This window comes from Hemibagrus wyckioides, linkage group LG24 (assembly GCF_019097595.1).
Source record: "Hemibagrus wyckioides isolate EC202008001 linkage group LG24, SWU_Hwy_1.0, whole genome shotgun sequence".
NCBI classification, from domain to species: Eukaryota; Metazoa; Chordata; class Actinopteri; order Siluriformes; family Bagridae; genus Hemibagrus; species Hemibagrus wyckioides.
The window spans coordinates 1,699,956-1,712,455 of NC_080733.1; the positions used below are offsets into that span (position 1 = coordinate 1,699,956).

The 12,500-nt window shown below is 40.7% G+C and overlaps 1 protein-coding gene across 5 annotated transcripts in view; it reads right to left on the reverse strand.

Annotated features, from left to right (window-relative positions):
- hsf1 (heat shock transcription factor 1) overlaps nucleotides 1-12,500 on the reverse strand; it is a 39,417-nt gene that overhangs the window by 15,639 nt on the left and 11,278 nt on the right. For 3 of the 5 annotated variants that reach the window (XM_058377437.1, XM_058377438.1, XM_058377435.1), the window contains exons 3-4: nucleotides 7,889-8,025; nucleotides 5,542-5,666 (exon numbers count right to left, since the gene is read on the reverse strand). In XM_058377437.1, coding sequence (XP_058233420.1) covers nucleotides 5,542-5,666; nucleotides 7,889-8,025 — 262 coding nt within the window. The remainder of the gene's footprint in view (nucleotides 1-5,541; nucleotides 5,667-7,888; nucleotides 8,026-12,500) is intronic. The other 2 variants (XM_058377436.1, XM_058377439.1) reach the window with 2 other exon arrangements.

The following is a 12,500-nucleotide window of genomic DNA, read 5'->3' on the forward strand; positions in this document are numbered from 1 at the left end:
CAAGGATCACCACCAATCCTGATGAATCTGGGCTCTGCTGGTGGCAACATCTCAAGGCAGACAGTCCAACGGACACTGCACACCGCTGGGTTCCACGGACGCAGACCAAGGAGGACACCACTTCTCCAGATAAGGCACACAAAAGCCCGCTTGGCCTTTGCAAATGCTCATCTGGACAAAGAAGAAGACTTCTGGTCGTCTGTTTTATGGTCAGATAAAACAAAAATTGAATTGTTTGGACACAATGATGTAGCCTTCATTTGGCGTAAAAAAGGAGAAGCCTTCAACCCTAAGAACACCATCCCCACTGTCAAACGTGGTGGTGGGAACCTAATGTTTTGGGGGTGCTTTTCAGCTGGTGGACCAGGGAAACTAATCACAGTAAACGGCACCATGAAAAAGGAGCAATACATCAAAATTCTCAACATCATCAGGCAGTCTGCAGAGAAACTTGGCCTTGGGCACCAGTGGACATTTCAGCACGACAACGTCCCAAAACACACAGCAAAAGTGGTGAAGAAATGGTTAGCAGACAAAAACATTAATGTTTGCAGTGGCCCAGCCAGTCCTGACTTAAATCCAATTGAGAATCTGTGGAGGGAGCTAAAGATCAGGGTGATGGCAAGGAGACCCTCCAACCTGAAAGAGTTGGAGCTCATCACTAAAGATGAATGGGCAAAAATACCAGTGGAGACATGCAAAAAGCTGGTCAGCAATTATAGGAAGCGTTTGATTGCTGTAATAGCCAATAAAGGCTTTTCTATTGATTACTGAGAAAGGTATGAATAATTTTGGACATGCCACTTTTTGTTCAAATGTAAATAAAAGATGAGTAATAATTTTTTCCACAATGATGCCTCTTGTACATCGTCTTATTATCTTCTGGGAGATGCCTGTGTCATTTCTAATCAAGAAAAAACTTGCTGGTTGAATAAAAGTAACTTTAAGTCAGAATTTGCCAGGGGTATGAATAATTTCGGGCTTGACTGTGTATATATAATATATATATATATATATATATATATATATATATATATATATATATATATATATATATATATATATATATATAATATTATATATACACACACACACACTGTATATACACTATTTTATTATATTAAATAAGACAAAAAGTAACACACACATTAGAAAGGAATCAAATCCCAAAAAGACAAATTCGCGTCCCAGAGCAGTACAGATTAATATAGCTGTATAATATTTCAGGAATGGGGGCATACACAGCCACATTATCTGCTGCAGATTTCTCCCAGATCTACTGCCTTATGACCGCATTTGAGTGACTGATTCAGTGTAAATAATGATGATGAATCTTATAATCTGGCATTTATCAAACCACTTGTCCAGGTCCTTTTTCAGTGGTCACTAACTGATCAGTATGAAAACTGCTCTTTATTGTAGATCCTTGATTGTGGAAATTATGAGTTCATATGACGAACTCTTTTAGACAGGGTTTAGGCTCAGCAAAACTAAAACAGCGCTGGTTAAAGAAGTCAATAAACTATATTACTGGTCTCTGGCTTGTGTGGTTTTTCTAGTTTAGGTTTTATCGTACAAAACTAGAGCTTTCTGAAGGTAGGTACTCTGGATGGCCTCTCGGGTGTCTCATGTGCAGTAGAGAAAGACCCAAGTGTGATTACTGACTCATTCACTCATTTGAAGCTCAGATTATTTGAATGTAGATAATACTACTAGGATAATCATTTTCAGTTCAAAAATGGTGTGAGGCTCAGAAATATACTGCTACATTCTTCATGCTTATATGTTACCTCTCAATAAGACTACAGTAATGGCTTGCTGTCTGGATGTTTCAATACGTGTATAATAATACAGCAGACAGAGTCTTTAGCAGAACCAGTTAAAGGTCATGCTAATTATAAACTACTAGTAATGATCTATAAAGTGCTGAATGGTCTCACATTACAGTACCTGAGGAAAAGTTTATCTATAATAAACCTATATAAGGTTTAAACCTAATAAACCTGCTTTGTTTAAAAGATGCAGGCTCTTTATTAGTACCTGGAATTCTTTCATTCATGGCATTTGGCAGATGCAGTTATCCATTCATACAACTGAGCAGTTGAGGGATAAGGGCCTTGCTCAAGGGCCCAGCATCTTGGCAGTCCTGGGATTTGAACTCACAACCCTCCAATCAGCAGTCCAACATCTTAACCACTGAAGTACCACTACCCCAAAAAATCTAACAAAAACTAAAGCAAAGCTACAGAAAAGGCTCATGATCAGTGCTCAGACCTCAGGGCATCATTTATACAGCTGAACAGCTATTACCCCTGAGCATTGTTCCTCATCAACCACAGGGGGCCAACCTCAGGTAGCCCAGAACTTCATCACACGCATTTCTCTGTATAGCAATGTGCATCACAAATGCCTTTATCACATGTTCTACACTGTACATCATACAGGTCTCTTACTGATTCAGGAAAATATTCCACACACGTGCATAAGCAATGTTCTGTAGCTATTTATTCAGCATTAATGTGTTTTCTATGTTTTTATAAGAACTGTTTTATGACTAAATCTTAATTCTTCTGCACAAGATATAAATATGTTAGACAGCTATGGAGATGTACACAGTTAGCCAAATATTAACAAGGAAGAAATAAGAGGAAAAAATCCAATAAACTGAATTCAGACAACTTTTTTACACTTGACTTTTCCTTTCTGAAGTGACAGAATGAAGAGAGATTCTTCACCTGCCTTCATGAAGCAGAGTAAAAGACTCTAAACCTCGAGAACAGGGCAGTGAAAGGGCACAGCAAGGGAAGAGCTTTCTGCTCAAATCCTCTCCTGAGCCCTATCACTCGCCCATACTACCTCAACCCCACTCAGGCTCTGGACCTTTATTGGGGCAGGTGTAGATTCCTCTATGCAGCTGGGATTAAAACATCTTTCCAGATGACCCTCACCACACATCCTCCTGCTCAGTACACACACACACACCTGACAATCAGAAGGCTGACAAGGTATAAACAGTGACAATACAAAATACAGACAAAGCGTAAATATCATAAATAAAACTACATTTTCATTCATAATTTTATATCGTGGATGTTTCACAATTTTAGGGACATAGGCATTTTCATTTCCAATATATATGACCACTCTTTATGAAATGAAGGAAAAACAGCCACCTGCTTTAAGACCTACAAAAACCAAAAGCACATTTTACACAAAATCTTGTAATCAGAGGACAGGACATGAATAGTCATCATCTTATCATACCCTGACAGCGTGTGCACACATCACAGCTCTGTGTGTGTGTGTGTGTGCTCTGACATGCAGTCTAACTTGTAGTTGGGAAGTCCCATTCTACTTGTGAGAGAGGCAGTCTATATTAGGACGGTGTTAAGCATTACCACACTACAGAGCTAACACTGCTAACAATAAAATAACAAGAAATTACCCTCGCATATACAGATAGATGGATAGATAGATGGATAGATAGATGTATTGAGAGATGGATGGACTCCCTTCTAAGAGCATATGTGATAAACAACATAACATTTAAACTGATATTAAAGATCAGTCTTGATTCAAAGTAATTCTTTTAAAGTGAATATATATGTGATAACAGAATAAATACTGAATATATATACTGTTATAGCTGAATATATACCTGATAAGAACAGAAAAGGAACAAATCCACTTGTCCAACAAAAAAAGAAATGTTTCCTTTCTTTTCTTTTATTTAAATGCAACAAATTTACACAAAGAAAGAAAATGCAATAAAAATAATTACACATGATCAGCAGCACATCCTAGCCTTGATTTCTGTAGACAATAACATGCAAAATACTAGTTTTTGCATTACACTTATTTTGCATAAAGGTAATTGATACATTGAGGTAATTGATTGAGACAGTAACAGTATGTGTGGGTAAGTCAGTCTCTCTGGGGTTCAGGAAAGTGTCACAGTCGGGTCTCTGCTGCTCTATTGGGAGCTTTTCAAATAACAGTTTACACAAAATGGTGTTCACACCCGAGTGTGAGCGCCGCGTTCACACCCACACACCACAAGGGAAGTCACTGTGTACCAAATACTCTTTCTGAGTGAAGATGGCGACTATGCCACATTTGAATGTTTCATGTTTAATAGGCTTTAGTCTTGAACGTGTGTCTGAACTCAACAGTTCTTCTGTTTCTTAATTAATTAATTTCTTTTATTAAATAGATTTAAGCTGTATGTTTTTCCAGAAACTGATATATTTTTAATCAATGTAATAAACAGATAACATTTGTAGCAGGATTTGAGTACAGTGTAAGTACTGAACATCACGATACTCAAGGTTGTGCTGTATTTCCTCCAACACAGGTAGATAGTATCCTAAATCTGTGACCTAGTGTTCATGTATTCATTAAAGGAGACTTCAAAGCACTTTTGTACATCGCTCTGGATAAGGGTGTCTGCCAAATGTCAGAAATGTAAATGAAAATGTAAATGTCAAGCTGCTACTGTATTGTCACTATTCTGGTATTGCGACAGCCCTCAACTAGTTACATAAAACAGCACAAAGATTCACCTCAATATGAAATACAGAGACACACCAATGCATGAGAAACCTGGGAGGTCCGAGTCCAGGCCTCTACCTCCTGTGTATATTTCATGATGGCAGTCAGTGAACTCTGAGCTTCTCATCAGCAGCTTAAAATAACTGCCTCCATCAAGACATGGTGTGTTAGGGTTGGAGCCAGGCTCCTCAACATCCAGAACTGAAACTGTATCAACTGTGTCTCTCTCTCTCTCACGCGCTCTCTCTCACACACACCTGTGTAAACTGACTCACACTAATGATTACATTTTATTTGCACTACTTCAACCGCTGCTACTGCATTTTTGCACAATCCCATACTGTCATGCTGCTATATACATGTTTAGAAATATATAGGTTATTAGATACCTGCGTTTCACAGTTTCTCGAGTTTGCACATTCCATTTTGTTTTGTTGCACATTTTTTTCGCCACCATGTGTCCTGTCTTGTGTAGTTTTTTGTACTTCTTGTTTTTGCACTGCCTTGTCTTTGTACTGTTAGCAACTGGTTGCACACATTGCACTTTATGTAGCTAGGACAAACATCTGTCCCTAGCTCTGTGTTGTTGTTCTGTTTGTAACGATATGTTCAATGTTTTCTATGTAGCACCAGGTCCTGGAGAAACGTTGTTTCATTTCACTGTGTACTGCGTCAGCTATATGTGGTTGAAATGACAATAAAAGCTTCTTGACTTGACTTGAGTGGAAGAACTGGACTGAGCCCTGACTCAACCCCACTGAACACCTCTGGGATGAACTGGAACACCGACTGAACCACAGACCTCCTCACTCTTACGACATCAGTGTCTGATCTCACTAATGCTCTTGTAGCTGAATGATCACTAATCCCCACAGTCACACTCCAACATCTAGTGGAAAACCTTCACAAAGTATTGGAGCTGATTTGAACAGCAAATGAATTATGATATAAAGTAAGTTGTTTTGGAGATCACCTGCGAGTTTCACTTACTGTTTGAGGGTGCTGATCTTGCTGTCCATCGACTCCTGCTTTCCCTTCATGTGCTGAACGTCTGAGATCATTTTGCTCACGTCCTCTGGGCTTAGCTTCAGGTCCTCGTGTTTAATATTGGATACCTGAGGATTAACACCAAGAAACTGTAAGAGGTGTGTTTATCTGAGTGTGTGTGTGTATGTGCGCGTGTCCTGAACCTGAACCCATGGACAGATGTTTAGGAGGGGGTTGGGGGACCCGTGTAAAAGTCCACTTTGGAAAAAGTTAATTCAGAGTCTTAAAGGATCATCCTGAGGTCATTTAAAGTGTCTCTATCCCATAGTACAAGAACTTCAGAACCCTTCGGGTCAAACAATCCCGGTGGCAAATATCCCCAGGAACCGAAAAGGTAAAAAGATTATTCTTCATTAGTCTTGGATATTCTTGCTCTGCTTTGAAGGACTGAGGGGATAGGCATAGGATTTCCAGTTGAACCTTTATCTTTAAAACATTTCTACATATTTATAATAAACACACACACACACACACACACTCTTATCTCACACCTCTATACTAAATACTGTAATACAGTGGTGGGCCGTGCATTTCATGCCTTCACTGGTGTCCTTCCTGAAGTAATCCACCTCTATACCATCATTATGACGCCAAGGCAATAGATACTAATCAACCATAAAAGTAAAGTAAAAAAGAAATTAGTCTACAGTATTTCACACCTCACAAGGAATAGTCAATTTTATTAAAGTCCGCCTTGAAAATGCATTCATAAGGATGTCTATGACCAAATCTATTTCTTCTTCTCTGTCAGCCATCGAGAGTTAATATATATATAAAATTTAGTTTGTGCGGGTCGCTGTCTCTGACTACTCCAATGATCTAATCAAAGGACGGGAAATTGCTGACGTAATCGTATGCCTGCTAGATGGCCCCAGCGACGCCAACTCCAAATCTGATTGGTTAAGGTAACAATTTCATTGCCACTTATTTTAAGCTCCAGGCGCCTGCACTATTGATTCTGAAGGCCTTAAGACAGATTTTCACCCTGGCAACACATGATGTCATCCACTGGCTGAAATATGATTGGATAAATACTCTGATCATAAATATACACTACTGGAAGCAGCGCAACCGAGAGAAAAGCTATGAAATGTAGAGAATAGACTATTGAGAATAATTTAATACACATTCATGGAAAAATATATTAAATATATTAACATGCGAGTCAGTGATTCAGATCACTGCTGTTTAGGCCAGCAGAGAAGGACTTGCTGACCCTGCTGGTCCACCAGTGCTGTAATAGCACTGAATAAGGCCAATAGTTCTGACGACATGCCGCGGATATTTCTGGGTCAGAGTTTTGTCATTCATGGAGAAATATCTAGCAGCAGATGTTTTTTTGGGGGAAATTAAACAACAAAATGAGCAACAGGTCGAGAAGATGTGAAATCTCACTAAGGTGTGAATCTTTGGGCTAAAAATTCAATTCAAAATTCATTACTTCTCAGTTTATTTCAAAATGAGGAACAATTCACTTTAATACGCTCGAGTATAATCAAACACATTAAAAGTACTCCTTCCTTTCTCTACAACATCTCCAGCTCAGTTCCTCATTCAGTCTTTCCTCAGACAGTCTGGGCTGAAGCTGAATTCCTACTGACCCGTGGTTCCGTTTCAGGCCAGGAAAAGTCCAGCAGCTGCTAATTCTCTTACAATCTGATATATGGGGATTTGTCTCCAGTAATAATCCTGCAGTGTTTAATCCTTTGTGCGTATTAAACACCGGACTGAATGTACTCAGAGTTTGGGGGACGTGTGGAAGAACATCTCTGGCTCTGCTGTACTCATGACTCTTGCTGGGGGGAAAAGTAAAAGCTAATTCTCTGCAGGAGAAAAAAGTTTCCTGCTCATGTCAGTGTGTTGTACCTGAGGATGGATTTTCTCTGAATATTTAGGAGAAGGAGCAGTGTGTCACAGCGAGAGAAGTGTAAGTGCTCATGTTGGATTTGTTCAACAGTTCAGACAAATTCACAATAAAGGTCTGAAGGTAGCGCTGTCTTGCTAACTGAAACACTCTGCGGTCGTTTTCTTGCTGCGTGTCTGCATGAGCCGAAACCTTGTCGATGTCTGGAACACTGTGTATGTTAAAATACTCTCCAGCCCAATTGTAGAACACACACTCCATGTTTTCATGTAAATAATATTCAGATTTGTAAACACCGCTGTGTGGGAGTGTGAGAAACAGTAAAGCATGCTAAATAACCCCGTATGTACTGATTTCAGATCAGAGACTCTTCATTCTCTGCTTCTGTAAACGGCTGTGAGAGAAGGAGAAGAAACCAGAGCTTACTGTGGTCACCTTCCTCTTAATGTTCTCCAGCAAGTGCTCCTGTCCACGGATGAAGTAGGGATGCTGGAACTCTGTATCGTCTTTCTCAGGCTTCACCAAACCTCCCTGCTCAATGTGCACCACTTTACGGAAACCATCTGCAGAGAGACACGAGCAGACACACAGCCATGTTATTCACCAGGTATATTACCCACACACACTCACATGTATACACACACAAATCTATATCTATCCATCTATCTCTCTATCAATCCATCCATCTATATACATACATACATCTATATTTATACACATCAGTGGCGGGCCGTGCATCATTCACACCTAGGCCTTCACTGGTGTCCTTCCTAAATTAATCCATCTCTATACCATCATTATGACACCACCATGGGCATCGCTAGGCTATTTTCTACTCAGCCCTCCTAAAATTCTGCGATTCTCCATAAACTCTACACAAAATGGTGATCGCCTCACTCCCCTTTAAATTTCATATGAAAACGGCAGCAGACTTCGGCTCCTCCCCGTCTTTCAGCACATTCTTCAATCCACAGACCGCGGCGTTACAGAGCGAGGATCAGAAGACAAGTGTGTGTGTGTGTGTGTGTGATCAGGAAGACTCGTATTTGGCTTGTTCAGTACTCAAATGTTATACACATCTATGCAATACAGTGGAATGATGCAGTAAGTTTACCATCCTACCCTCTTAGTCAAACCTTTATTTGAGCCCCCCTTAAATGAAAATTCTAGAATCGCCCCTGGACGCCACGGCAATAGATACTAATCAACCGTTAAATAAAGTAAAAAAGAAATTAGTCTACAGTATTTCACACCTCACAAGGAATAGTCAATTTTATTACGGTTACTTTTCTCAAAAAAGATATTCTTCATGCCGTATGCAGCAAACTGCAATCTCCGGAGGACACAGCATCCGAAACGAGACACAGTGAATATAGAAACACTGTATATGGGCGGGTCGCTGTCTCTGACTACTCCAAATATCCAATCAAAGGACGGGAAATTGCTGACGTAATCGTATGCCTGCTAGATGGCCCCAGCGACGCCAACTCCAAATCTGATTGGTTAAGGTAACAATTTCATTGCCACTTATTTTAAGCTCCGGGCGCCTGCACTATTGATTCTGAAGGCCTTAAGACAGATTTTCACCCTGGCAACACATGATGTCATCCACTGGCTGAAATATGATTGGATAAATACTCTGATCATAAATATACACTACTGGAAGCAGCGCAACCGAGAGAAAAGCTATGAAATGTAGAGAATAGACTATTGAGAATAATTTAATACACATTCATAGAAAAATATATTAAATATATTAACATGCGAGTCAGATCACTGCTGTTTAGACCAGCAGAGAAGGACTTGCTGACCCTGACGGTCCACCACTGATACACATATATATACACATGTGAAGAGCATGGAGCCAAAACACATGCAGATCGGGGTTATTCCACCAAATACTGATTTCTTAATGTTATTTAGCCAAAGCATTAACACAATTTGTTTACAAATTATTGCATTTTGTTTTATTTGAGTTATTAAAGAGGTCTCTTATTTTTTCCAGAGCTGTATACACACACACTGCAAAATAATCATTTTCTTCTGTTTTTTTCTTCCAGGTCCATGTATTGGTGAGATGAACAGTTTTGTTTCGTTTTTTGTGAACTGCTCCATGATCTCCACCAGTTTCTCACATTGCTGTTGGGGAACTTTATACCATTCTTTTTGCAAAAAAGCAAACAGCTCAGCTTTACTTGATGGTTTGTGATCATCCATCTTCCTCTTGATGACATTCCAGAGGTTTTCAATAGAGTTGATATCTGGAGATTGGGCAGTGGTCTCATTTTTTTCCAGAGCTGTATGTATATATGTGTGTATATACATACATTTATATGTATATAAAATATACATATATACACACACAAATATATACACTACTCACAAAAAGTTAAGGATATTGGGCTTTCGTGTGAAATTTCAGGATTCACCTAAAATGCACTATAACCTTTCCAGGTGAACTTAATTTGACCTTCTCTATACTTTTGAATGCACATGTCCAACTGTTCAGTGTTTCAGTACTTTTTGCAGAACTTGCTGTTCTCTAACAAGGTGCTTAACGGCAAAATTCACAACTGATGTTTGATCCATGAATCCACCAATAAATTTTCTGGTTAATATTAATAATCACCAATTAGAATTGGTATTTAAACAGTCCTCTTCATCATGCTGTTCACATTTTGACATCATGAGACCAAGACCACACCTAACAATCGATCAACAGTACCTCACCATTGTGAGGCTTCAAACAGGATGTTCTCAGAGGGAAGTGTCCACTGAGCTTAGAGTGTCACAGAGTGTCATCAGCAGGTTGGGACAGAGATACAGAGAGACTGGAAGAGTCACAGAAAGGCATAGAAGTGGACGTCTTTTGGCCACATCCCACGTTGATGACCGTTTCATTGTGAACAGTGCCCTGCGGAACCGGATGATGAATGCCACTCAACTCCAGGCATATTTAAGGGAGGTGAGAGGAACCCAAGTGTCACATCAGACCATTCGAAACCGTTTAGATCAGCGTGGTCTGCGTGCTAGACGACCTGCAACAGGAGTCATCGTCTAGCATGGGCCAGGGAGCATTTATGCTGGACGAGGGACCAGTGGGCCTCAGTGCTGTTCTCTCATGAAAGTCGATTCACGTTGAGCAGAAATGATGGCCGTCAACGATGTTGGAGACGTCAAGGAGAGCGCTATGCTTCAGCCACTGTTGTGGTGGTGTTACAGTCTGGGCAGGTGTGTCTACTCAATACAGAACTGACCTACATCTTGTGAATGGTACAGTGACAAGCCAATACTACCTGAATAACATCATTAATCCAGTCATTGTGTCCCTGCATGAACAACACAGACCTAATTTCATCTTCATGGATGACAATGCTCCAGCTCATCGAGGTCGCATCATTAGGGAACGGCTGCTGGAGGCTGGGGTACCTCAAATGGAGTGGCCTGCACTTTCTCCAGACCTGAATCCCATAGAAAACCTCGGATCAGCCGAGTCGCCGTGTAGAGGCTCGTAACCCTGCACCCCAGAACCTCAATGACCTGAGGGCCGCCCTTCAAGAAGAGTGGAATGCCATGCCTCAGCAGACAATAAGTCGACTCGTGAACAGCATGAGACGTCGTGGTCAAGCTGTAATTGATGGTCAAGGTCACATGACAGATTATTGAGACATTGAGATTTTTTGTTGTGGTATACCCACCACTGTTGTTGGATTTTGTTTCAATAAATTGTTTGAGATGAGGAAATCACCATTGCAGCTTCTACTTAAATGCCCTACTTTCATGATATAATATCACTGTAGTGTGAACTTTTTACATTTTCCATAAATTTCACCCAAAAGCCAAATATACTTAACTTTTTGTGAGTAGTGTATATATATGTGTGTGTATATTATATATATATATATATATATATATATATATATATATATATATATATATACATATATATACATATATATATATATACACACACACACACTCACACACAAATATTGCCAAAAGTATTCGCTCACCTGCCTTGACTCGCATATGAACTTAAGTGACATCCCATTCCTAATCCATAGGGTTCAATATGACGTCGGTCCACCCTTTGCAGCTATAACAGCTTCAACTCTTCTGGGAAGGCTGTCCACTAGGTTTAGGAGTGTGTTTATGGGAATTTTTGACCATTCTTCCAGAAGCGCATTTGTGAGGTCACACACTGATGTTGGACGAGAAGGCCTGGCTCTCAGTCTCCGCTCTAATTCATCCCAAAGGTGTTCTATCGGGTTGAGGTCAGGACTCTGTGCAGGCCAGTCAAGTTCATCCACACCAGACTCTGTCATCCATGTCTTTATGGACCTTGCTTTGGTCACTGGTGCACAGTCATGTTGGAAGAGGAAGGGGCCAGCTCCAAACTGTTCCCACAAAGTTGGGAGCATGGAATTGTCCAAAATGTCTTGGTATGCTGAAGCATTCAGAGTTCCTTTCACTGGAACTAAGGGGCCAAGCCCAGCTCCTGAAAAACAACCCCACACCATAATCCCCCCCTCCACCAAACTTTACACTTGGCACAATGCAGTCAGACAAGTACCGTTCTCCTGGCAACCGCCAAACCCAGACTCGTCCATCAGATTGCCAGATGGAGAAGCGCGATTCGTCACTCCAGAGAACGCGTCTCCACTGCTCTAGAGTCCAGTGGCGGCGTGCTTTACACCACTGCATCCGACGCTTTGCATTGCACTTGGTGATGTATGGCTTGGATGCAGCTGCTCGGCCATGGAAACCCATTCCATGAAGCTCTCTGCGCACTGTTCTTGAGCTCATCTGAAGGCCACATGAAGTTTGGAGGTCTGTAGCGATTGACTCTGCAGAAAGTTGGCGACCTCTTCACACTATGCGCCTCAGCATCCGCTGACCCCGCTCCGTCAGTTTACGTGGCCTACCACTTCGTGGCTGAGTTGCTGTCGTTCCCAAACACTTCCACGTTCTTATAATACAGCTGACAGTTGACTGTGGAATATTTAGGAGCGAGGAAATTTCACGACTGGATTTGTTG